Source organism: Periplaneta americana, chromosome 15, assembly GCF_040183065.1.
Source record: "Periplaneta americana isolate PAMFEO1 chromosome 15, P.americana_PAMFEO1_priV1, whole genome shotgun sequence".
Classification (NCBI taxonomy): Eukaryota; Metazoa; Arthropoda; class Insecta; order Blattodea; family Blattidae; genus Periplaneta; species Periplaneta americana.
Genome location: NC_091131.1, coordinates 136,952,373 through 136,979,685, shown reverse-complemented (window position 1 = coordinate 136,979,685; position 27,313 = coordinate 136,952,373). Strand labels below are relative to the sequence as shown.

Here is a 27,313-nt window from a genome sequence, read left to right as displayed (position 1 = left end):
ACACCGGAAAAAACCTCAACCAGGTAACGTGCCTCGACCGGGAATCGAACCCGGGCCACCTGGTTTCGCGGCCAGACGCGCTAACCGTTACTCCACAGGTTATTTTGGACACAGGGCAGACCGGTGTGAATTACACTTTGTTAGTTTCCTGTTACTGAGTCGTGGATTCCGTATAGCAGATCATTCCAACACAGAGTTTAAGGGCTAGGGCGCCCTGACGCTGCCCTGTGTCTTACCAGGGCGGAGCCCCACTCCTCACTGTCGCTGCGGCTGTGGTGGTTTATGAATGCATACGATTATCAACTCTTCTCGTCTGTTCGATGATATTCTGCAGGCATTGCTGAATTATGCGTACCATTAGTCATTCATTCATCCATATGGTGTACTATCGTTTGTGCTTAACTGTTCTGAATGAGAATGAAGAGAAATGCGGCGACATTCGGTTCAGGATTTAACCCCTCTTGGGAGGGCTTGTATCCTGTCTAATCTGACGACAACAATGTTCAATGTTTAATATGCCATATCAATGTGTGCCGTTTTATTTCGGCACACTACTTCTATTTTCCTTTTCCTTTCTTTCTCTTCTTTCTATCTTTGTTTTTATTTCATTTTTGTTTTAGTTTACCTTACTCTTCATAGATGGCTTTACTTTTTCTCCATTTTCAGTCTTACTTTCTTCTTTAGATAACTTGTTTCCTTTCTTCCATTATAGCTCATTTATCTCCTCACGTATAAGGAGCAATACTTTAGTTACCACGTGATTTGGGTTTGATTTATGATTGGATATTTCGAGGGAGCATTAACACTCTGTTTGACTTTAAGGGAGCATCCTTTAGTGATCACGTGATTTGGGTTTGATTTATGATTGGATATTTCGAGGGCGCATTACCACTCCTTTGAACTTTGGGGGAGCATCAATTTTTAGAAGCCAGTCTGGTGGTATGACTCGTTGAGGAAGGTTGTACCGCAGCAGGGTCAGCTGCGGGGTTGGTGTTGTGGGAATTCGCGATGGGATCGCGGGGGTGAAAAGTTCGGAAAGTACGTGCACTGAAGTAGACCGGGAATCGAAGGGGGTTCGTTATTTTCTATAGGCAGGAGCGTAGCCGAGCTGCGGTGATAGATTATTTCAATTTGTGTGTAGTTACGAGGTGACCGTGTTGGGAGAAGGTTGGAAGACTGTTGGGAAAAATCCGGTGTGGGAATTGAGAATGTGTGTGTTAAGCATCTAGCTGTGATGTGATACCGGATCAACCGAGAGTCGAACGGGGATTGTAATTTATCGCCTGTAACAGTTGTTCTCAGTCTGTGAAGTGATATACGGAGAGAGAGAGGATATATGAGAGTGAAAGTGAGAGGTCATTGTTGCGCTGGATGTGAATACGTTTCTACCGGATTGTAACAGGTTTGGGTATCATTATAGAGTTAGTTATGTGTGAATTATGGTAACAGTGTGGTATCAACAACGTGAAGTATTAGTACTTGGTTTTCCTCAAACGGGGCTATATTAATTGAAGTGCGTTTGGTAAATTAAAGTTATGCAGTGAAAGACAAGTTTAGACTTGCAGTATTTATTACTCATGTTTTCAGCTAGAGAAAACAGAAGGCATTGCTAGCCCTGGATTTGATGAACGCCAGGTCTGTGAATGGAAAGTATCAACTAATTTACTTGAAGGGCAAATTACCAGTGATTAAACGTTTAGTGTGACAACAGAGTATAGTCATTTTTCCTGTTGGATAGTTAATAAATGTTCTTTGAGTGAATTTAAGTTTATATTATGTGTTTTTCCTGAATCACCTTGGCAAAGAGATTGTCATCCCGATCATAACGTTCTATGGCAGGGTAATCCGGTACTTTGAAATATTGTTGGTTCAATATTTTTAACAATTGGTTAGAGTACGCAGTCCCAGTACGTTTCAAATGTACGGGCAAAAACGTACAACATTAAGCGTCGCTTTGAAGTTAAACATTCTGATACCCACGCTCATATTATCGGCAAAAAGAGAAAGGCATTAATAACGAAACTAAAAGTCGAAATGTAGTCTTGTTACGACGAGGTAAATACCATTTCAATTAATTAAGTATTCTAAGGGCAATATAATTAAATTAATGGTTAGGTTATAGTAAGTTAATTTTGAACAGTTGTCAACAATGTATGGGAATTATTATAAAAGTGTTTGTTAAGCTGTTAAAGGATTTTCTGCCCGTTTAACTACAGTATGTACTGTATATATTTTTTCTATGACAATGTCACTAAAAATTCATTTTTCCCTTTCTTTCGCAGCACATTGAGCCAAGTTCCAAAAGAGCTATCCATGCAAGCTGTATTGTTGCCCTAAATATCGCCAAAAGTAGCCGGCCTTTTACGGGAGGAATGTTTGTAAAGGAGTGCATGACTTCAACTTCCTTCCCTGGTGACGTTATTTGAGTAAATTAATCTCTCTCAACAAACAATCTGTCGCCGCGTGCAGGAACTTTGTGAACATTTTTATGACCCCTTTTCTGTAAATGTTGAGCAAGCTCCAGTCAAATTCCAAAGAGAATAATTGATAAGGCTTCAGTGTCACACAATTTTGAAAGATAGATATTACAATATTCCAGGCTGCGACGTTGCGTTTTGTAAGAACTTGGAACAAAAAGAGTTTCCGCTTATCCACGCATTGACATGCAAGTTAATTGTTATGTTTAGCTGTACATATCTTTACGAACACATATTCTCAGTCATGAACCTGAATAAGAGTAAAACTAGGTCGTGTTTGTCCGATGTTGCGTTGAAAGCAGTGTTACGCATTCATTCTGCTCAAACAATTTTCCCTGATATAACTAAGTTGGTGAAATCAAATAAATATTATCTGTCTCACTAATTACAGAAAAAAGGACAATTTTATTTTGTTGTATTATTTTGTAATGGACAATTATTTTAATCCTTGTATTCTTTCTAACTTATGTGTCATACAATGTGCCATCCATATACCTCACTGGCTCACTCTCTCTTGCACGCATGCAATCCTCTTAGCGATCGGTATTCTGTCTCTTTCTCACTCACTCGCGTCCACACCTGTGGAGTAACGGTCAGCGCGTCTGGCCGCGAAACCAGGTGGCCCGGGTTCGAATACCGGTCGGGGCAAGTTACCTGGTTGAGGTTTTTTCCGGGGTTTTCCCTCAACCCAATAGGAGCAAATGCTGAGTAACTTTCGGTGCTGGACCCCGGACTCATTTCACCGGCATTATCACCTTCATATCATTCAGACGCTAAATAACCTAGATGTTGATACAGCGTCGTAAAATAACCCAATAAAGTAAAAAAAAATCACTCACTCGCTGTCTCTCTCCAGGGCTCTGCACGGCTCCTATGAACCCAGGGCAGCCACAGGGCACACGGTGGCTGCCCACTTGGAATGATCTGCCGTATTGGCCGGCAGGTCGTCCTTTCTCTGATCAGAGCGTGAACAGCATTCGTTAATGCTTTGAACGAAGTCCTAAAAAATCTACAAGCAGAGAACTCAATATTTTCACAAAAAATGTGTGGAAAGTCTGCGACATATAACTGATAAGATCGTGTGCATCGCAAAAATTTCTGCGTTAAGTTGCAGGAACTGCAAGATGATGGTTTTGCTGACAAACTGATATTCAGCGATGAGGCAACCTTTCATAGGAGTGGGAAAATCAATTGTCATAATGTAAGAATTTGGGGACATGAAAATCCATGTGCATATGTTGAGCATGAGCGTGTTTCACCGAAGCTTAATGTGTTCTGCTCAACTACGGGCAGTGGCCTGTTATCAGTTATCTGGATCGAATGGATGATGCCATACCTAAATGATAATAAGGATGACTCATTTTTCAATAGGATGGCGCACCGCCGCATTTCCACTACCAGGTACGCTGGTAAGTAGTAGTAAGTACCTTGGGAACAGTTTTATCACCGTGTCGACCAGTACCGTGTAAAGGAGCAATCATAATTGAGCACCTTTAAAAATTTAAGAGATTTGCCTCTTTCTTATAAAGATTCCATGAAGCTAAGTAAAATAAAACATTTGTAGTAATTAAAGAAAATCGTCTAAATCTTTTGTGACCACGGTGTATCATAATCTATTTACATGCTAGCAATAAAAACACTCCAGTGCCGTAGGTGAAATGTAGGTACGAATCGACTACCGATCACGTATCGAATTGTTATGCGAGTCCTCAGCCGAGTGGGTGGAAAACATCTCATGTGCGATCTCTCAAATATACGAAATACCTCTCCATTGCAATGTTATGTGATAGGCCTATTACTGGGGTCTACGTACATGTCTCCGCACGATGACTCTCCTTTTATTATTTTTAATAAAACACACTCTGCGAAGAGAGCGTGGCTTCTCTAACACCCATACAATCTCCATACCGACTGATGTAAACCAACCTGTTGCCATAGAAACGCTCTACCTAACCTGAGATCGATACATAATAAATACGAGTAGGAAGACCACGAAGCAATGTCGAGTGGTATCGCGTCGCGTAGAAATGTAAATTTAAAGATCGTGCGTAGAGAATAAGTTGTTTTAATTAATTGCTTGCTACATTCTGTTTTACGCTCAATATTAATGAAGCTTACTAAATACTGTAGGCCTCTATCTACGGAACTATTCTTGCTAGTGTAAAGTTACCATTCGTCGTAGATTTTCGGGGACAGTCCCGGAATCAAGCCTCATGTCCTGACCTATATTTTGTCCTAGTTGATTTATCGACATTCATTATATCAACAAAATTCGTTCACGCAACTCAAAGATTGCTCAATTAACATCCGCTAAATCTACAGGATCTACCAGTCCCCCTTCAGGAGAGGGGCCCGAGCTGGGGACTGCGCTCGCATATAGACCGTTTGGTTGGGACCATTGTACTACCCAAAATGGAATTATGTGCATGCCCTAAGGTCCCCCCGCGCTACAGATTCCTCTGCGGTCCGCCCCCGAACTCCCCTACAGCCTGGAGAAATCCCATTTGCCTCTCCACATAGGCATCACCGCGGTCCCTCAACCCCGGTTCCATGAGCCCCAGGGGAGAGCCCACTCACTGTACATAGCATTACCACCAGCAACTAATGATCACTTACCATGGGGTTCAAGTTTGATGGCGGCCTGTAACTGATTGTACATCAGACGCAAGGTCGAAGTATAGGAAAGAAATGGAGATGATGAAAGAGGGCAAGTGTAATTACGATGGCGGAATGAGTCCGAGGTCGAACGCCCAAAGTTAACCAGAAATTCTGATTCAATTGGTTGAGGGAAAACCACGGAAAAACCTCCACCAGATATTTTGTCCCAACCAGGATTTAAACCCGATCGCACTAGTTTCAAACGTGCAACTTCACAGCGGTGGATATGCAAAGCATTCAGTGCAAAATGAGTGTTTAATCGTCAGGTAATAAAGTAATGCATACTTTTGGGAATATCGCGCCTTGAGATCAAGAAGTTCCAAGTAACAAGTAGCTTACATAAAATTAATCAGGTTTTGTGCTTTAAGCAGTATAGTGCTATATTATCATAATTAATATATACTTTCATAGACTGATAATAGATCTCCTTCTCTCTCTTATATGTGAAGTTCAATGAATATGATTGCCTCTGTGTGTCAATTAATTAATTTTAACAAACCATTTTGCTCTCGTATGGTTGTCCTGAAAGCTTCCAAAACAAAAAAATCAATATATGCTAGCTTAATGAAAACTAATACCCGAATGATCACTATAAAGACGCGTCAGGACGTTATTTCTTTGCTTTACTTAACCCCAGAGAGGTGACTGTTACTTTTTGTTACAATGCTCATTTGCCACGAGTGGGGCTACTTCCGTCATTGACTTCTAGCAGAATGTGGTGCCCACAAGTGGCGAGGTAACACGTTTAAGTACAGAGTGTCCAACATGCCCGATTGTCCAACAGACCCTAGTTTACCCTATTAACAAATGTATCAATGCACACAGAGAGGACGGGATGGGGTCACGCCACTCCTCAGCCAGCGCTTCGCCTCTTTCGAGTCACGAGTGGCCCTTCAAAAGCGACACGTGGCGTCCGACTGTAAAAGAAAATTCGCGACGATTTTCAATTGAATATTCAATTTTGTGCACAGATGGTGTAATATGGTATAGAAACATTTGTGGGATATTTTATAAAAATTATGGAAACGGTCGGGATACATGTTCAATTCTTTCATCACATATTCTACTCCAAAATATCTGAGAACTCACTTTGAATATCTTACAACTTTGCTGAATCAATACCAGACTTTGTTATCTATTCCTCGTCACCGTATCTCTATCTATTCATCCTCTTTCACCGTGTCAGTTTGTTGCCTATGGAACTCCTTACCTCGTCATGTCAGGGATTGCCGAACAGTTAGTCAATTTAAATTAAGAATTAAAATTACATATTTTACACGGAATTGATTTGTGAGTGTTAGTCGAATTTAATAGGTTATTCTATGTGTTTGTATAAATTGTCATTTAGGAGGCCTATTATAAAGTGGAAATAGGATATGTATGAACTGCATGAAGAAATATTTCCAAGTAGGAATGTTTCAAATGCACAGACATTTATTTCAGTTTATAAACGTATCCGTTACACGGGAAATGCAATATCTGGTTTCGAAATTGTGGTAATAAACGACGTGTTGGAATATTTTCAACAGGGAGAAAGACATGTTGAATTTGTTAGAACAAAATCCAGGAGGTAGCAGCCGTAATATGGCTGTTAGTTTGGAGTATCGAATTAGACTCTCATAACAAGGAAACCTTCGAATATGTCATGTTGATTTTCTTTTACAAACTTTGCACACTGAAAGGTCTTGTTAAGAAAAGACATACAACAAAAAAGAGTCCATTACCTACACTGTCATGCTCTTTTTTTAAGGTAACATTATCTGTCGAAACAGGTTGAGTAACCTCTCACTAGTCAGACATCATGGAGGTCCGGAACTTACAATAGATTTACAATCACTCTACAAATTAAAGAAATGGATAGACATAGACAGGTTAACTATTAATTTATAAAACGTTTTACAGTTTTCAAGACAAAGTTTGAAATATACAGGATAATATTGTCTGTTGCTCTTCCTCAACCTTGCAGGAAAACAAATGACAGGCAACAAATACACGGACGCAACAAGAAAAACCTTTTCTAAATATTAATAAAGAGGAAACCACATTATGCTTTTTTTTTTCAAATTAGGCCCATGCTTTATTTTAAATTTCTTTTAACCCTAATCTGCCTAGTTTTCTGACATGTGGCGATTTTTGTAATTTCTTCAACATTTGTTCAAAGCCAAATAACTTCAAAATATTATTTTCCTAACAAGGACTGGAATGTCAGTGAGTAAACTAAACAGTGAGAAATTGTAAAAATAATCATATGTTGCCAACACAGCGACTGGAAAGTACTATATGTACCTGTGGTACCATACGGTACCGCTAGGCAGATTCGGGTTAACACAAATATAATACGTAATAATGTCTTTTATACTAATAAACTTAAGTCTAATACTGTTTATTTTTATCATGAAGCTGAATATTTTTCCCCACCAATGTTAGTTTGCAGGATAGGTATTAAGTTTATAAAAGAATACACTGTAAGCAATCTAGTCATGAAATGAATTAAATCTAGTCATCCTTGTCACTGTCATTCGCACTCTCTTGAAGTTGATTTTGATTAATTGCAAGTTGTAAGTGAGACTGTAGACTTTCTTCTATCAGACATGACTGTTCAGAGTTCAAAATCTAATTGAGATAGAAAAGTTTCTCTCAACTGAAGCAGATGATGGAGGAAATATAATTGCCTTCATTGCGAGCTTAGTTAGGACAGACATCTTGGTGAAATGTGTCTGCCAGAAGGATAAGACAGAAGCTGAAGACAAATTTTCTCCATGTACCATTGCTGCATATGTTGATATATCTTCCACTGGAACATCAATAGCAGAGAACGTTTCAATTTACCTGAAGTAAAAACCGAAGATATCTCAGGAACAGCTAAAGTTGGATCTAAATTCTGAATTTTCTTCCATAAATTTAGAGCAGGATGACGTTCATTCATATATCTTGCCAATTTTTTACACGTTATACCTGAATTTTGAACCATCTGAAGAACTAATGATAGAGGAAGCCAGACCTTTGTTGCATCTTGATTATCTGATTCCAAAACCTATGTTTGATTGCAGAGTTCATCGGAAATTTTAGATATAGCTCTGAGTTGAAGTACAAGTTCTTTATTTTCAACCAGCCGCTTTAAGTTTGTTACAGCAGCACTGCCTTTACCATCTTCCAAATCAATCCAATGCATTGAAATTGATGCAATGATATTTTCCTGCCTTCAGCCATGTACCCCAGCGAGTTATTATAGGAATTGAAGGTAGAGCAAATGTTCCTGCCTCTTTTAGGAAGTCCAGCAATCTCTCCCTTCTGGCTGGAGTTTTCGCTAAAGCAGCCTTAACAGCTGCAATGAATTCAACAGCAATTTTAAGTGGAAATCTAATATCTTTAGCACAGAGATGCAATACGTGAGTCCAACATGTAGAACATAGAAGCTGAAGTGCAACTCCAGCCAGCAGAAAGCTTATATGGTGCACTGTCTGACATCAAAACAAAATTGCTTCTGTGAACACCAATAAGGTCTAGTGCATCAAATATTAAATTTATTATAACATCAGCATTGCAGTGTTCAACAATTTTGGTTTTCACAAGACGAGGTTTTTCATTCACAACACCCAGTGTAGCAACAAGAACATTCACTACCTTACGATTCTTTATATCTGTTGTTTCATCAACCACTAGGTAGACAGAATTTCCCTCACATTTTGACTTTGTTTCCTGAAAGCCGTCTTCAGAATACTTTGCAAGATACTTTCTTAGAGTGGTTTCACTGGGAGCCGGTTGCATATATGTAGCTGCTGCTATCCACTGACGAAATCGTTGGTTACGAAAGATATGCAATGGAATATCAGTAGAAGTGAATGCTTCCACAAGATCTTTCATGTTATCCTTGGATTTTTCCATACACTGGCATACTTGAGGTATCGTACTGGCACGTATGCTGCTAGGATCACTTGAAGTTGAACCCTGTCCATCACTCTGTTTCCGAGATCTATGCTTAAAACCTTCCACATAATTCTGCACAATGGATTTTTTTTGTCGAAATTAATAAACTCTGAACATAAGGTATACAAAAGTTTCACCTTTTCAGCCACAAAATTGTCTGCAAGAAATTCGCGAACCCTTTGTATCGCAGTTACAGATGTTTTCGGCATAGATGTGAACCCTTCTGATTCAGAGTATGAACTGGTAATAAAACCGTTAAACTTGTACTCTGTAATGTCATTTTAATTGTCCTGTTCCTCACAGAACTACAAATAATATAACTGTAGTTAAGAATTTAAAATATAACTTTAATTCTTAAGTTTGAAATTTCCATTGTTGAAAAACTAGCTTCTCATTGTTAATGTGAGTATTTTTAATAGTCTCTTAATTATTGGTCACAATTTTTATAAATAGTGCATTGAAGCAGGCAGTTCATTGTCCAAGAATTATGTTCTATTTTAAATAGTGCTTTTATGCTGTATTTAAACAAAATTATGCTTTACTGTGCTTCTAACATATGTTTCATCGAGACAGTTTGATAATCAAAATCATGTTTGGGGTAGCAACCATATGTCTAAAGTGCTGTCATGCTTTTTATGCTTTTGGGTTGCACTAATAATATTCAAATAAAACAATACGTATCGCAAAACAGAATTATATTCACACATATAGTAAACCACATTCAAAATTTGCATGAATTCACAACATGATCAAATAAATACACAGATTATAAGCTACTAGTAATTTGTATCTGCTCAACTTATAGGATGAATTTGATATATTGGCCAATAATGTTTCAGAACCACTTTAAGTCATCCAGTCACAGTTGTATTTCTTGATAAGACGCTTTGTAAGGAAGCGTCCCACTTCAATGCCTATCACAGAAAATATAAAAATGACAACAAAATTTAATTTTGAAAATTGTGTTTTCGATAACTGTAACTTCAAGTAATAAATAAATTATTGTAAAAACTTTTCGTATTTTTATTCTGTTAATGTAATATTTCAGCTCGTGAAATTATAAGATGAAACAGCACTCGTGCAATTATTAGATCTACAGATAGTTAGGCTCTCGAAAAGCCAACAGTCCGAGTAGAGTCAGTAGAGCCTTTGGACTACTCAAGCGATTTGCAAGATTTTCAAAGCTCATTTTGAGGACCTTGTATTTCACATAATAAGCAATTTTTTGTATTTGCTCTTTCTCTCCATTATCTTCCTTTATACAAAAATTGAATAAAATCCACATGACAGGTTTTTGAAGGTTCCCTTGTAAGAACATTTAGGGAACAGTTATTGTACTCATATCATATCCATCGCGTACAATGTTTATCGCCACATGATTTTCATCCACGTTTGTTGTTTGTTCTGTGAGTGGTTACGTAATCAATCAATGCTGGATCCAGATTTAGTAGAAAATATGTTTACAGACGAAACTTGTTTCACGCGAAACGGTATTACGAACTTTCATAATACACATAATCTGTGTTGTACTTGTGTCATGTCACTTCACATAGTAATGCAAGTCGAATTACTTTCAACTGATTTCAGGTGTCTTAAATCTTAAAATTCATGCGCTATGTGTGTCTAATAAATTATGGATTCAGAACATTATTTTGATAGTTTTTATTGTTTAATTTCACTTAAAATTATCAAATAAATAATTATGAAGAGTTATTAACGTGGAAGTAAAGTTTGTTTACATTCTTGGTAAGCGAAACTGAGGTATTTGCCACCAGAGGAGGGTTGAGAAGTTGATTCCGGCGGCGGTGCCATATTGCCATACCACAGAGGCTTTCAGCCTCATTTTCTAAATAAGATGTACTTAATTACAAAACGCACAATAGGATTTTTAATTCTTTAACCCTCTGATGCATATCATGGATCTGAAAGGCCCGGTCACGAAATCAAACAGCTATAGCTTTGTAATTCTGCACGCTAGACGGCTGCCTCCTTGTGACAAGTCGACAAATGTAATTATGATTTAATAGCTGAAGTGACATTTTTTTCAGGCTGAAGGTTTTCTGTAAATTGTTAGTTTTTTTACCAGTACCCTGTTGTTACATAGCATGAGTCTCTGACAAGGGAACCTTCTATTATGGTGAATTGAAAAGACGGTAATGCCGCATATTTTTGGAAAGAGGAGGCAAAAGTAAGTCAGCAGGTGAAATTTTTCCGCCTGAGCTCCATAGGAACAAAAGTTATGGGACTGTAAATTTAACAAAACAGTCTGTGGCAAGTGACTCAATGTGCGCACTTAAAGGTTAAAATGAGTTGTTTTTTAAGTCACTGCATTGCAAACGAGATATTGCAGCTGTTGTGCCTTTTAAATAATACTGCGTATTATCGCAAGGATGCGATCACCTACTTTTATTACGGGAAGGTAAGTCTTTCTCGAGCTGATTCTGGTGTTACAGCTACTCTTACGTTTCATTTGTGCCATATACAGGATGGATCCGAAAGTTGTGGTTCAGATGGTGGAGCGCGAGTTTGGCACCAGTGACGCTAAACCGTCAGTCGTATTTATCCGGATGTTTCATCAGTTGAAGAATGAGTTAAAAGACGAACAGGAGGCCGTGGAAACGTACACGTCGCTCTTATTGATGAAATACCAGATTTGGACGTGGAAGATGGGCAGTAAGATTATGGTGACATAGAAGACGAACTAATGACGAGACGCCAGAAAGCGGAGGACGCTGAAGAGACGGAGACATCGCGTCGTCGCAAATCAGCATGTCTTCTTATGTCCCTCTCCTAAAAGAATCAAAACGTAGTCGACAACGATTACGAGCAGAAATCGCTCGACTATACGAACGATACAGTCAGCGGAAAGGGACGATCCTTCACCTCTGTAAAAAAAAAAAAACGATTTCTTCTCATCACACGTAAGATGCTTTACGATTACGATGCAAAAGTGAAGAAGAAGGAGAAGAAGAAGAAGAAGAAAAAACCTGGAATGGCAGATAATAATGCCATGGTTCTGCAACATTTCAAAGAAATGTCAAGTACGAACGCTGTCATACATGACAGAACTATCAGGCTTTGGGGCATACAAGTGAAGGCTCAAATTGATCCTGACGACCGTCTTAACTTCAGAGCTTCTGACTCGTGGGTATGGAGATTCAAGAAGCGGAATCACACCGTTTCTCGTTCTGTGGCGCATAAAGTGAGTAGAAACTTCGCAGCAAAGAGAGAGAGGTGAAGCAGAAATCAGATAGCTTCGTGTCGAAGATGAAGCAGTTGTTCATCGATCGTGGCTTCACTCTTCGCTAGATCCTCAACACTGATCAAAGTCGATTTGAAAAAAGAGATTCACTCCGGACGAACCCTGCGTTTAAAAGGAGGGAACAAATTTTATCCCACAGTAGTATCAGAGGCTGCGACGACGTATGCCAGTCATTTCCATGGACGGACAAATCTCCTCCCCAATGTATCTTCTGTCAGCCGATTCACAGAAAATGTTCCCTAAAAATAAACTTGCTGACTCATATAACATCAAATCATATGCTTCTAATTCAGCGAATATGCGGAAGGCAGATATGAAGGATATGCTTTCGCAAGTATTTTCGCCCAGAATTTCTTCATTGCATGAAGATCGATATCCATAATGTTTGCAATTCAGATGCACAATAGCTGAATATCTCGTTTGCAATGCAGTGACTTCAAAAACAACTTCATTTTAACCTTTGAGTATGCACATTGAGTCACTTCCCACAGACTGCCATGTTAAATTTAAAGTCCCATAACTTTTATCCTTATGGATCTCAGGCGGAAAAATTTCACCTGCTGACTTACTTTTGCCTCCTCTTTCCAAACATATATGGCATTACCGCCTTTTCAATTCACCATGATAGAAGGTTCCCTTGTGAGGCCCGTATTAATTATTAACTTCTGAGAAACTTCCAAGCTCCCGTAAAAAATTATTTAAATATATTTATATAATATTCCTGCAGAAACTTCATCTGACACTGTTTTGATCGTCCTGGTGTGCTCGGGAGTGAAGTAAATTACACTGAGAAATGAGTGGAAAACCTACCAAACGTAAATATTATCTCAACAAGTGTTGGAGGCATTTATTGAAATACTTGTGTTAGCTGGTGTAGTGAAGAATTCTAAAGAAGTAATGCGATAAATATTTTCCTCTTCTAATAGCAATCCCCAATACAGAGCATGCATATCAGTAAATCTTTTGAGACAATTCGTAAAGCATTGCGTTTTGATAACAAGAGGACTTGGGATAAAAGACTTCAAGCAGAGAGTTTGGATGTGTTTCGTTATGTATGAAGCATTTTCATCGAGAATTGCAAGAAGTATGTGCCCAGTGAGTGCACGACCGTAGATAAACAGCTAATTCCTTTCAGAGGGTGCTGTCCATTTTTACAGTACATGCCAAACAAGCTCAAAAAAATGGAACAAAAATTTTCTGGATCTGTGATGCGAAAATGCCTGCGCTTTCGATGCAATAATGTATATACTGGGAGGAACATAGGCATGCCAAAGAAATGTGCGCAGTGAGCAAAGTATGGTACGAGGTTCATCCAGGAAGTAAGTTCCAATCACGTACAGAGATGGCATGGCTAGTTGGATGAGAATGTACATGCGTAGCAGTAGAGATAGGATATGTGGGAATAACTCAGTGCACTTCCAGAATTATGATGGTAGTAGTTATTGCACAACGCTAGGAGAAAATGGCTGCACTTATATTCTCTCCCGCCAACTTCGACATTCGTGTAATTATCCGATTTCTGCACGCTCAGAAGCAATCTCCACCAGAGATCCACCGCCAATTGTGCAACGTGTATGGACCCGACATTATGAGCGAAAGTATGGTCAGACGTGGTGTAGGCAATCCACTGAAGGCTGAACCAATGTGCATGACGAAGACCGTAGTGGCCGACCGTCACGGTGACGCCAAAACTGATGGAAAGTGTGTGGCAAGCAGTTTTTCAGAACCGGCACTTCACAATTTCGGAACTCTCTGGTCAATTCCCCCAGAAGTCTCGCTCACTTCTGCACGAAATCGTCTCCCGGTGGCTTGGTTTCGGAAAGTGTGTGCAAGATGGGTGCCAAAGCGGCTGACAGATGAACACAAAACGAAACGACTGGCCGCAGCATTGACATTCCTTCAGCGGTATGCAGAGAAAGGTGACGAGTTTCTCGACAATGTTGTCACTGGGGATGAAACTTGGGTGTTGCGTGCCACAGCAGAAACAAAACAACAATCCATGCATTGGCGGCATAGTGGTTCACCTGTGGGGACCAAATTCAAGCAGACAGTCTCTGTCAAAAAGCATGTGCACTGTCTTCTGGGTTCGACGTGGTGACGTCACGTGCAAGTTTTTATCGCGAGGGGAGGCAGTTAATGCTGAGCGGTATTTTCAGACATTGCAAATCTGAGGAGGGCAATCCAGAACAAGAGACGTGGAATAAAGAGTCATTACGCTTATGCATGACAACGCACGACCACATATAGTCAATGCCACACACAATCTGTTGCTTCAGTTTGGATGGGAGATCGTCGACTATCCACCCGACATCACGCCATGTGACATTTATCTCTTCCGACTTATGAAGCGCATTTTGGCTGGAAAACGTTTCCACTACGACGTTGAGATACTGATGACAGTGGCTTCATGACCCTAGAGGTTAGCGGCAGATTCCTATGACAAGGGCATACAAACGATGGTGCACAGGTATGATAAACGGCTCAATGACTGTGGTGACTATGTTGAGAAGTAGCCAGTGAATATGTAAATAGTGCAATAAATATTTCTTACTTATTGATGCTTTTCTCCTTTGCGGGCATTGGAACTTACTTTCTGGATGCACCTCGTAATATGCTGTGAATGTAAACAGTTAAAATCTTGAAAACAGTTTAGAAGTAAAATGAAAAGAGAATCTAACATGTGAATGTTTATATTTTAATTCTCCACGGCTAGAAATTGAAAATTGATTAGTTTATATTTATAATTAAAAGAATAAAATTAAACATTTAGTATAATATAAATAAATAAACATATTAATTGTAATTAACACGGTATTTTACATTACAATTCAAATTAACACCGTATTTCACATCGCAAGTAAGTGCGGGCCTCGTAGGCCCATGTCATGCATTAAAAGGGGGGAAAAACAGTCATGCATCAGAGGGTTAACCTATTCCATTGCCTCCTTCAATCTGTACAGTTATATTACTTCCACTCTGTATAACTCCCTGCGGTGGTTGAGTGGTCGGAACTTCAGCCTATCCAGGTTCGAGTCCCGGTCAGGTCTGCAATTTTTCATTGAAAAATCCATAGTGGACACTTGTCTTATGGCGGACAAAGTAGCATTAGGGGGGGGGTTCTCGGAGTTCTCCTGTTTCCCCTATTAGGGATATCTATATCATTTCGTCAACATTTCCCCATTTCATCATTCCATAGAATTCTCCGAACGCCGGTTGGCGACGCACGGAGGGGACTCGTCTAGGGACGAGTGGGGTGGCCTGCTCGAAACCTGGGTACGCAGCGAACCTTAGTGTAGTCAGCCGGTATGGGTTTGGGAATACACCTAACTTGAGGGTTAACGCAATAGATTATAAAAAGTCGCAATGCAGGGTCATTTTGACCCCCTCTCGAAAATTCCATTGCATATAGAATGTTTGGGAAATAGCCTAAATCATTTTTTGTACGCGAGACAGACAGCCAAGAGAGTTGTATGCGACGCAATCGAATTCCGTATGCATGCAACATAAACAAGGTTCACTCATTAGGATAAACTGCAGCTGCAGCTAAACTAAGACTGCCAGTGAGTCGTTTGTCGGTATGTTTCTGTTATGTAGGACAGTACCTATTAATTCTCCTCCACTTCTCTGCCCTTGAAATATCCGTACAGTGAATATAAACACAACACTAACAGGACTGCGATTAGAGGCAATAAAATGCTGGACGACTTAAACCGGCATTTCCATTATTTAGATTAGACGGTGACTGTCCAGAACAGGACTGGGCAGCAAGAGCGGCTTCTACTCTCTCACGGGGAGCCATATGATTTCCTTTCATCCCCTTTCTTCCCCGCCGAACACCGCGCAGCGTTGATTCAGTGACGGATGAATATTAAGCGTCCCCGTTTAGAGTCTGGATCTGCTCTCGATGCCCAGCTCTGGTCTAGAAGGCACCGTTTCTCCAGCTTTCTCTCAAGATACAACTCTAGTTGTGCTGCGGTTTGTCCGTAACTACTGTATTGGATAGATTTCGAACATATTTAGTATTTGCGAGTCATTTCATTCGGGAGCAAGGCACATGAGATGTAATACGGTACCCACAATGGTTATTGTCCTTACATATAAAACGTCATTCTCAACATAATCCAATTAAACTGAAAGGCAATACTCCCAACTACATTTCAATGGTGTTAGGCCTACACCTCGTCCTAAAATTGTGTAATTTGACCATGAAAAATCGTCTTCCGCCAGTAATTATATTTTCATTACCGTCAAATTTCAGATTTGAATCTGTATTTGTTCGGAGTACAATTGATGAGAAAATCCAAATCTCTTAGTGTAACACGGCAAAGCGTACTCGTACGCATGCTTCCAACTGCCGAATGTTGCGTTATTTAGTATTTCCAAGTGAATAAGCGACGAGCGTTATCTACTAGCAATTAATGTTATCTGTATAAGTAATGTAATTAATTTCTTTGAGATACTTCAAATAAAAAAAGTAAAAAAAAAATGCTCATATTTCTTCCTTTTCGAGATAAATATTATTTTATATGAAATATTTCATAGCGTGTTTTGTCAAAGCCATTGATTGAATTCCCATTATGCTCAGTCAATTTAAGAGAGCAGTGTATTATGTTAATAAATGATTGAAAGCATTTTAGTTTTGTCCTTTAAATGTGCAGAAATTTAATCTTCATACTTCAAATAAAAAAAAAATATTGCTCATATTTCTTCCTTTTCGAGATAAATATTATTTTATATGAAATATTTCATAGCGTGTTTTGTGAAAGCCATTGAATGAATTCCCATTATGCTCAGTCAATTTAAGGAAGCAGTGTATTATGATAATAAATGATTGAAAGCATTTTAGTTTTGTCCTTTAAATGTGCAGAAATTTAATCCGAACAAATACAACATTGTAAAACCCCTTTGCAGAACGAAAAGTTATATTTGTTCGTATCAAATTTCTGCACTTGTAAAGAACAAAATTACTCTCTGAGCTTATTGGGAATTAAATCAGTGACTTTCCCAAAACACGCTATGAAATGTTTCATATGCAATAATTTTCATCTCGAAAATTGTATTAAACTATTTTGTTTGAAATATTTCAAAGAATAACTCCCTGAAATTAATACATTACTTACGGTTCATTCTGTATAATCAAATATTGTCAATGAAGTTATGACGTTACTGTACGAGTTCATGTAATAGAGTATAGTGAACTGAAAATGGAGAGTGTATTATTTTAAATAATAAGAATACAGATTTCTAATTAAAATTATAATAAAATAGAAATCAATAAAACAGAGACCCATTTCGCAATAATCGGTATTCTGTGAATCTGCTGTCGCTTTTTTCTCTGAGTTGTTCTTTGACTTTTGGAAACAATGTAAGGACCGAGGTCAGGTGAATATAGGGGAGTGTGCTGAAATAAACTCAAGCTCAGCATTATGATTATATTAAATAATATGACTTTTCTGAACCGGAGCATTACTGCCTTAATGGAAGAAAATGGAACATCATCTCTCGTCTCTTTTATTTTTATTCAATTGTGAGAGCGAGTGGTTTAATACTGTTTAGTAGTGCCTCGCAATCAGGTGACCTCTGTTCAAATGATCAATCATTAAAATTCCTTCAGCATCCTAGAATATTCTTGTATGAAATAAATTACGATATTGATGAATTTACATTAAAAAATTCAAAGCGCCACTCGATACAAAAATATTAATGAAAGGCATCATGCTTGTAGCCGCTTAAATTGATACCTTCAACCCAAAATTGAAAACAAAATAGGGATTAATCGACTCTCAAAAATAAGCAATTAAATGTTCATAATCTTTCAAAAGTAGTTTTTTACTCTGTTATTTAACGACGCTATGTCAACTACATGTTTATTTAGCGTCGATGAAATTGGTGATAGCGAGATGTTATTTGGCGAGATGAGGCTGAGGATTCGCCATAGATTACCTGATATTCGTCTTACGATTGGAGAAAACCTCGAAAAAACCCAACCATGTAATCATCCCAAGCGTTCAAAAGTAATAGAATAAGTACAATAAAATTCTTGTTATAATCTTTTCCACTGAGGCTTGTAGTCGAAATCTCGAAATAGAGAACCTCGATAACATCACTCCATGCTTTGAATTTGAGACCTCAGACTAAGTGGTGAACCCAACCACAGACATCACAATATTCAATTTCAAGTTTATACTAACTCCCAAACAGAAATTATTACTCATTAAAATATTAAAGGTGTACATGGATCGAACTGAATAAAATATTTTAATATTATTAATATACGGAAAGAAGTAGTGTTTTTACGTCTGCGTAAAAACTGGTCTTCTACGCCACATAAATTACATATGTTGTTTAGTCAACTGTCCGAAGGCGGGTTTGAAGCTCATAAGCGACACCAATAAGGCATAATTTATGAGGCAACTAGGCTAGGAGATAAGAGGTAGTGTGGACAGTTCCTTTCCCCTTCTATTGTATACATCGCTAAATACTTACATATTACACTAATCAGAGTTCAGGTGTATACAAACAATAATCTTCCTCAGACACATATCGTCAAGTGAGATACACTGTCTGATAATAGGATACACATGAGCCAGAACCTCAACCAGAAGTTAAATTACGTATAATTTTATGTAAATAACGTAACGAGTAAATAATCTTACCAATCCTGCTGACGGTATATTATGCAAAGGGACGAGAATTTGATCCCAAACAGATACTGTAAGATTCGTAGTGCACATAGTCTAATGGCTTTGGTGGAGAATTTCTTCGAATATTTCGACTTCTATCATTCTTCCTTACTCCCGTATTTTAATTTCTGAATATCCTTTGTAGTTAAAAAAGGACTTTAAATAAAATACTTGTATTATCTATTGGTGACATACAGTTTCTTTTCCCAATAGCGGACACTTCAGATTTTAGATCTTTTGATCTCAAATTCCCCCTTCAAAAGCACTGTACTCTGTAACTATCGGAAATGGATCTAAACTATTCTGGACTGACGTTAATAATTAATGGAGAATTGATAGCAAAAGAACCGGGAGTACCCCGTGAAATCTTATCTTCAGCACGTTGTTAATTACCTGTTGTGGCGACGAAATCTCTGTTAAGCTTGTCCCAGGAAATCCAGTCGCTGACGATGAGAGTGACGACGACAGAGGTAGCCACGACGGATCCAACCCAGAAGATGAGGATACGTGGGATGTTGGAACGCCTCCAGATCTGTCGGAAGTATGACGCCCAATGAGGGTACAGATTGTCCTGCAGCATCATGTCTGTCACCATGAGTGCTGTGATGAGGTCTCCGAGCCATGTGCCGCAAGCTGCAGCCTTCATTACACTGAAATTCATCGAGTGGAAGATTAAATGAGAATCACAACATTGAGTCTTCAGGCAGTGTCGGTTCTTGTAAGCGTAAAAATTGAACGAAACTGAACCTTCCGGGTAGATCTTACGAGATTTAAGAACTAGCAAACAAGTAAATTAGAAAACGTCAAGGAAGAAATGAGAAGAAACAGACTGGATGTGATGGGAATATCAGAAATGAGATGGGAAAATACTGCAGTTGTGAGTTGGTGAGTGATGAATTTAGGTTGTTTTATTCAAATTGTGAGTGCAAAGGAAGTCATGGTGTTGGTGTATTATTCGGGCCACGTGTGAAAGATAAAGTGATACAAGTGCGTTATGTAGATGACCGGATGATAATGGTGAGACTACTAGGGAAGAAAATAGTGCTAGTGCAAATTTACATGCCACATAGTGGATTAGCAGACGAGAAAGTGGAAGAGAGCTATGACAAGATAGAAGAGATAGTTGAGAAGGAGAAGAAGGGAACATGCGTAATCGCAATGGGCGACTGGAACGCAGAAGTAAGAGAAGGACAAGAGGGAAGAACAGTTGGAAAATATGGATTGGGAAAAAAAATGACAGAGGAGTATCTTTGGTGAATTTCTCTAAAAGAAATCAAATGATTCGAATAATTTCAAGGCAAAAATTGTTCCGGGGCCGGGTATCGATCCCGGAATCTTTGGTTGAGCGCGCCAACGCTCTACCGACTGAACTACCCAGGAACTTAACCCGACACCGTCTAAATTTTTCCCTTTATATCCACATACCTCGAGTGAGCTGACAAGTCACCAGAAACCATATCGAGTGCACACAAACTCTGTGTGACTTGAAATTGTGGTTTTCTGTTAACGTACCTACAGTAACGTATATATTATACAAATCTAGCTCTCAGGTAAAGCTCCCTGTGAAGCAGACTTGAATAATTTCAAGGGAAAAATTATTCTGGGGCCGGGTATCTATCCCGGGACCTTTGGGTGAACGCTCCAAATCTCTACCGACTACTTTACCTGAAAGCTAGATTTGCATAAATGCAATTATTGTTGGAAATACATTATTCCAACAGCATAAACGAAGAATATGCACATGGACATGCCTTAGGGACGGAAACAGATCTTGTCCTGTTGACAGGCGAAGTAGATATTCGTCTGAAGAAGATAAGAGGAAGAGAGGTGACAAAGAAATTGAATATGGAAAAACTGAAGAACGAAGAGAAAAGGGGAACATTTGAAGCATGTTTTCAAGAGAAGCCGCTAAATTAGAATTCACACCTGAGAATAGTAATGAATAGGCCTACTGTATTCATCGAAAAGCTGTGTATAAATAACAGCAGAAGAAACAATGGATAGAGAAAAGGTGTGAGAATTGAGAAACCTTGGATCACAGAAACAGTGTTGGAGAAGATGCAGGAAAAGAGAAAATGGAAAAACATCAGCACAAAAGAAGGTGGGAAATTAAACAACGAACTAAAAAGAGAAACTGATAAGGCGAAGGAAGACTGGATGAAAGAGAAATGTAAAGAAACAGAGATAGGATAGAGGAGAGAAAAGGAAGACATGATTTAATGAACCGCAAAGTAATATCTTTGGCCTTCACTAAGAATAGAAAAACCATATGTTTCATAGAAGACGAAATCGAAAATGAAATAACAGACAAACAAGGAATACTGAACACATGGACGAAATATATAGGAGAATTATATGGACCAGGGAATCGTCCAATGAGTTAGCTATAGAAAATGAAGCAGCCGATCAGAAGACGAAAAAGGATTTTCTATTTCAAGGGAAGAAGTTGAATTTTATTAGAGCTTAGGGAAATAAAGAATGGGAAATCAACAGGAGTTGATGGGATCCCCATTGAATTAATGAAATGCTTAAGTGAAGATAAGAAGGAAATTCTGTCATTATGAAACGAAATATATATTAGAAAAGCGAATGGCCTGAAGATTTTACGGAGACTGTGTTGCTGTCAATACCGAAGAAAAAAGTCCACACCTGTGGAGTAAGGTTAGCGCGTCTGACCGCGAAACCAAGTGGTCCGGGTTCGAATCCCGGTCGGGGCAAGTTACCTGGTTGAGGTTTTTTCCGGAGTTTTCCCTCAACCCAATATGAGCAAATGCTGGGTAACTTTCCGTGCTGGACCCCCGACTCATTTCACCGGCATTACCACCATCATCTCAGTCAGACGTTAAATAACGTAAGATGTTGATAAAGCGTCGTAAAATAACTTAATAAAATAAAAATACCGAAGAAAAATGATACCAAGAAATGTAATGAGTTCAGAACTATCAACCTGATATCACACTCGACGAAGATTCTGCTGCGAATATTGAATCGACGTTTATATTCTAAGGTGGAAGAAGATGGATAGTTGGAAGAAGAGCACTTTGGCTTCAGGAAGGGAAAAGGTACGAGGGATGCAATTGTAGTAGATACTACGAAAAATCGGCGAAATATATTTCGAGAAAAATAAAGAAGTGTATATAGTATTTGTGGACGTAGAAAATGCGTTTGACAGAGTGGATTAGAATAAACTGATAGAAGTCCAGAAGAAAATGTGTGGATTGGAAAGAGAGACTGTTCAGTACTCTTTATATGAAACAACGAGTCAAAGTCAGGATAGGAGAAGAAATGTCAGAAGGAAGTGAAAGAGGGAGAGAAGTACGACAAGGCTGACCTTTATCATCTACCTTATTCAACATCTACTTGGAGGATTTAGTGTTTTCAGGACATGAGAAGGATGATAGTAGGAGGAAGAGGAATAAAGTGCATAAGATTTGCTAATGTTATGGTGTTGTTATCAGAAGATGAGACAATACAAAGGCATATACTACTGGAGCTAAATGACAGTTGTGAGTAGTATGGGATGAAGATAAATGCAAACAAGACGGAAGGAAGACATGGTTGTTTGAAGAAAAATGATGAAGGTAAACGTGCAAATACTAAATGAGGCAGTAGAGCAAGTGAATGACCTGAAATACTTGTGGTGTAATATAAGTAGTAACATGAGCTGCTGCAAGGAAGTGAAAAGAAGGATAGTAATGGCAAAAGAAGAATTTAATAGGAAAAGGTACATCTTTTGTGGATCTCTGGAAAAAGAAGTAAGGAAGAGACTAGTGATGTCCTTTGTGCGGACTGTGGAATTATATAGAGGAGAAACATGGGCATTACGACGGAGTGAAGAGAAGCGACTAGAAATAAACGTGTGAAATGAACAGACAGAATAAGAAGTGGCTGTGCTGGAAAGAATGGGTGAAGAAAGAATGATGCTGAAACTGATCAGGAAGAGAAAAAAGAATTTGTTGGGTCTCTAGCTGAGAAGAAACTGCCTACTGAAGGATGCACTGGAAGAGATGGTGAACGGGAGAATATTTCGGGGCAGAAGAAATCAGATGATAGACAACATTAAGATATATGGATCATGTGCGGGGACTAAGAGGAAGGCAGAAAATAGGAAAGACTGGATAATGCTGGGTTTGCAGTGAATGACCTGCCCTTGGGCAGAACACTATGTATGTATGTATGTATGTATGTATGTATGTATGTATGTATGTATGTATGTATGTATGTATGTATGTATGTATGTATGAAGCAATTTTTTTCCGAAAACTTCGATATTCATTACAATTATCATTTCGTACTCCATATCATATTTTTATAGTTCCTGTTATTAACAAAAAAGTAAAATTAGATATTGAAACGGGATGTGTACCTATCATCTCGCGCTCTTGAGAGGGTTCTCATAACTGATCAGAAAATATTTCGGTTTGTTCCAAGACTATTGGCTACTTGTGTCCTCCAAAGTATAGGGACTTGGTGTAAAATGTTTGAGAGAGAGAGAAAAAAAAAAGAACAGAAACGAGAACGTACCGGTAACCTACTAGAATATATTGCATAGAGACAGTAGCGGCTGGTGGTCAAAATAATGAGTGTGCTACAATCTCTATATCGGCCTACTGTATACACTTATATGCATTTATCTTAATTTGAGACTCGCCTAGTGACGAAATATGGAGTTCCTTCCTACTGCAGAAGTTGTCAATTACCCTGGTGTTAAACGTTAAATCCCTCCATCCAGGACATCATACTCTTTTCTATTGACAGTATTGCAAGAGCAGTGAGGCGATCCTGGGACACAGTGTTCCTTAAAAACGTTTTTATGCGTTTCAAGCAAGAAAATCATCTTTCTGGCTCAGCAGTGGTCATTGGTGTTGTAACCAAAATATTTAACAACTTCGTTACTTCACAGAATGGATCCCGTGAATTTTTGGAGACTATGTTTTGTAACAATTGAACAGCCATCTATATTTCGGAAGTCGGATCTTCTGTATAGAACTCCAAGTTGTGTCTTTAACATTCTTTTGTTCAGTACAGTATAGCTGCTGACAGCAACTTCAAGTTCGCGTTCAGGAAAATTATGCAAAAAATTGTCAAAAAATTCGCTGTTTAACAATTTTGTTGCGTCTAGGTAGCTTAAAGATTGGAAACGATGAGTAGTTTCCTGAATTATACGGTTACATACCTCCTTGGTATCAATTTTCTGGGATTCAATTTTCCGTCGCTTGCTGATTGATTCAGGAGGTACCTCAAAAAACTGTTAGATGGCAGCAGTAGTCGAACATTTGAATTACCAAATACATTGTACATAGTTCCGAGTTCCTCCACAAACAAGCAATCTTTCCTTACGCTTTACTTTTGCAATCTCCAGGCTGTGTTGTGCTGAAGCTGACTACAGCACTTCCCCGCGTAAAAATAGCCAATCAGAGCAGTTATTTCAGCTTCGCACATGCGCATTAACTGTCTACATTCTCATTTAAGTTTTGAGTAGCACAATGAACCCCCCGAGGCACCAAAGAGCGAAGACTAAACATTCTATAACGCGTCATGAACATAACAACGGGAAATTATCAAATAGCAGATCAAATACTATGGTATTGCAAACACTTTATTTGAGCAAAAAATATCATTGTGCTGTAGCACTGTAGCACATAAGGACGGGCCGCCCCTGCATAGAGACGAAGGCTGTTGCTGAGCACTAATCCTCGAAGCCCACCTTCGGCAGAACAGTTGCCAAATATTCCATGGATCCGATATTTGCTGGATTAAACCTGGCCGAAGGGAGTAATCTTTAGAGACTTAACATCAGTTTTAATGACTTCCTTTAGAAGACAGGCAAAGTCTTGGCCTCATTTCAAGAAAGAATCCTGTCACTGAGTAAGACGCCGTCAACCAACTCGCAAGCACGCCGTGTTACTTCTGTGCGCACGGTGCTCACGGTGCAGGATCTGTGTCGGAGCGGAACGTAGCGCAGGGGCGGCCTGCTTGTCTCTGTAATCTGTAGTTGAGTTTACCATTACATTATAGATGATAGGATAGTAAAGAAGAATATATCATGCGCTTTGATAAACACTGTTCATTATTTCGCTTGTGCCAACACTAAATTACGCCTATAGCCTAAACAACTCAATGGAAATAGCCTACATTATAGAAATACAAATAATACACTGAACCAATATAACTAAATACAATTTAATTGTAACATACACTTGCAACATCTTTTTAAGTGTAGTTATATAAGAACGAAACAATACATTGTCAGTGCAAGTTAGCAATTTACAAATGAAACTCTTACATACTGTATTTTATACACTGGGCATGTAAAAAAAAACATATTGATTGACAAATACAACGATAATACTGGAAAGATGGTTTCAAATTAAAGTGATATAAATTGTGCAATGGATACATATCTCAATTAAGAGTCTGAAACTTTCAGGTTTACTCGGTACACTCTCTTGCTTTCTGACATCTTTTGGTTTGTACGTATGAACTATATTTGAACATAATGAAACACAACTCTGAATCCTTAACACACACTTTAAGTTATGATCGCTGAGGTTGGCTCTTTCATAGCCTTTGTTACGTTTCATAGCTGAAAATAAAGCTTCACACACATAGGCCGAAGCAAACATTGAAATTAAGGATGCTTCATGCCTATGGAGACGAGGATATCTTGACTTATGAAATTGGCTGTAAAAGTCTAGCAAACTACGTCTTTTCCTGTAACTATCAGCCAGCTCAATGCCACATTTCAAGTTGATTAGTTTCAGTTGGACATGTTTGGGAGTATCATCAATATTTATGCTAAACGGTGTAGCAAATAGATCGAAATCCATTTTTAGGTCACTCAAATCTTGAAATCTGTCTTCAAAGCCATTCATAAGAAAACAACTGGAGATTTTCAAGATAACAGCCCATCTCTAAGAAATCAAGAGTCCTTGACTACACGTGGCAACCTGAAAAAAATGACAGGGATCGCCATTGGAAAGTTGAGTTCTGATAATGATGGCATATTTTTGAAAGCTTGAATACTACAGAACATATCTGTGATCAATTTGTATTTTCCAGCTCTGCAACAAGTTCTCCACTCATTTCCAGAAACAAATTTATCTCTTCCAATAATTCGAAAAATCTAGCTACACAGAACTTTGCTACATTCCATGAAGTATGTTGCTTCCCATTCAGGATTAAAATTGTTTGTTAGCGTCAAAGGCCTTCACTTTAACGGGTTACTTTCCATGACAAACAGGCGTCGATCTACGAGACACCACTACTACTGAGAAGATACTGTACGCGTCCACTGCTCCGTTTGCACTGAGCCCGCACCGTGCTCAACACCTGCACATAGCACCGCGTGCAGCCAGTTAGTTGTCAATGTTCTAAATACTATTTCTGCTAATATTTCCAATAAAGCAGTTCTCGGGAAAGATACACCAAAGCATCTGCTGTATAGGATTTCATTTGGTTAATGCGACATGTTTTTCATAGCAAACTTCACATGTTTTGTAATATAAACATCCATTTAATAGCAATTTCATCCCTCCCCTTTCAGATGTAACTATTGTCGGTTCTCTATGCATGTTTTCTTTGTAAGTGAATAGGGGAATAAAACAAACGTTTTTACCTGAAAATGTAATGTAAGCATTACTCGTTGTAACACCAAAGGATTGTTACATTTTTATAAATTATCATGAGGAAATAATAGTGAACGGAAAAATTTACTTTCGAAAAATGTAAAGAATAATGACAGGAAAAACGGATTAGAAAAAAAGTAAAATGCGGAACAAAAGCTCTTAGGAATAATTGTTTTCTGAAAACCGGATATGAAAAAATGGTCGGGAACGATTTTTATCAACAGTAATCTCACTAGAGGTTTCGATTTATCTGGAGGAAATCAAAACTCGAATGGGATTTAATTGACTATTACACGATTAGAAGAAAGCATATAAAGATTACAAGAAATAAAGTACTCTAATACAATAAAATATCAATTGACTTACTAAAAGTCTATTTCACTAATGTTAGCCACCATTTTCAGTTGACTATATATGCGGGAAACGAATGACGATCGCAAAGCATGTTTTATAGTACTGTGAAGAATTTTGAGTTTGAAATGTTGGCAAAGAAGGAAACAATGCTAGGGAAGTGATAAAACAAACAAATGCCAGGTAAATGATAAAAACAAACAAATGCTAGGGAAGTGATGCAATTGTAGCGATAAACTGCCATGATTGGTTGAAACACATCCTTTCTTACCGTTTTATTGGTCAAAAGTAGTATGACGTAGTAAAAGAGTAATAGTCAGCCGTGAA

General features: G+C 38.5%; 1 protein-coding gene across 4 annotated transcripts in view; it reads right to left on the bottom strand.

The window, feature by feature from the left end:
- Positions 1–27,313, bottom strand: part of LOC138715373 (uncharacterized) — a 644,942-nt gene that overhangs the window by 83,044 nt on the left and 534,585 nt on the right. For all 4 annotated transcript variants that reach the window (XM_069848222.1, XM_069848223.1, XM_069848221.1 and 1 more), the window contains one exon: positions 19,401–19,657. In XM_069848222.1, coding sequence (XP_069704323.1) covers positions 19,401–19,657 — 257 coding nt within the window. The remainder of the gene's footprint in view (positions 1–19,400; positions 19,658–27,313) is intronic.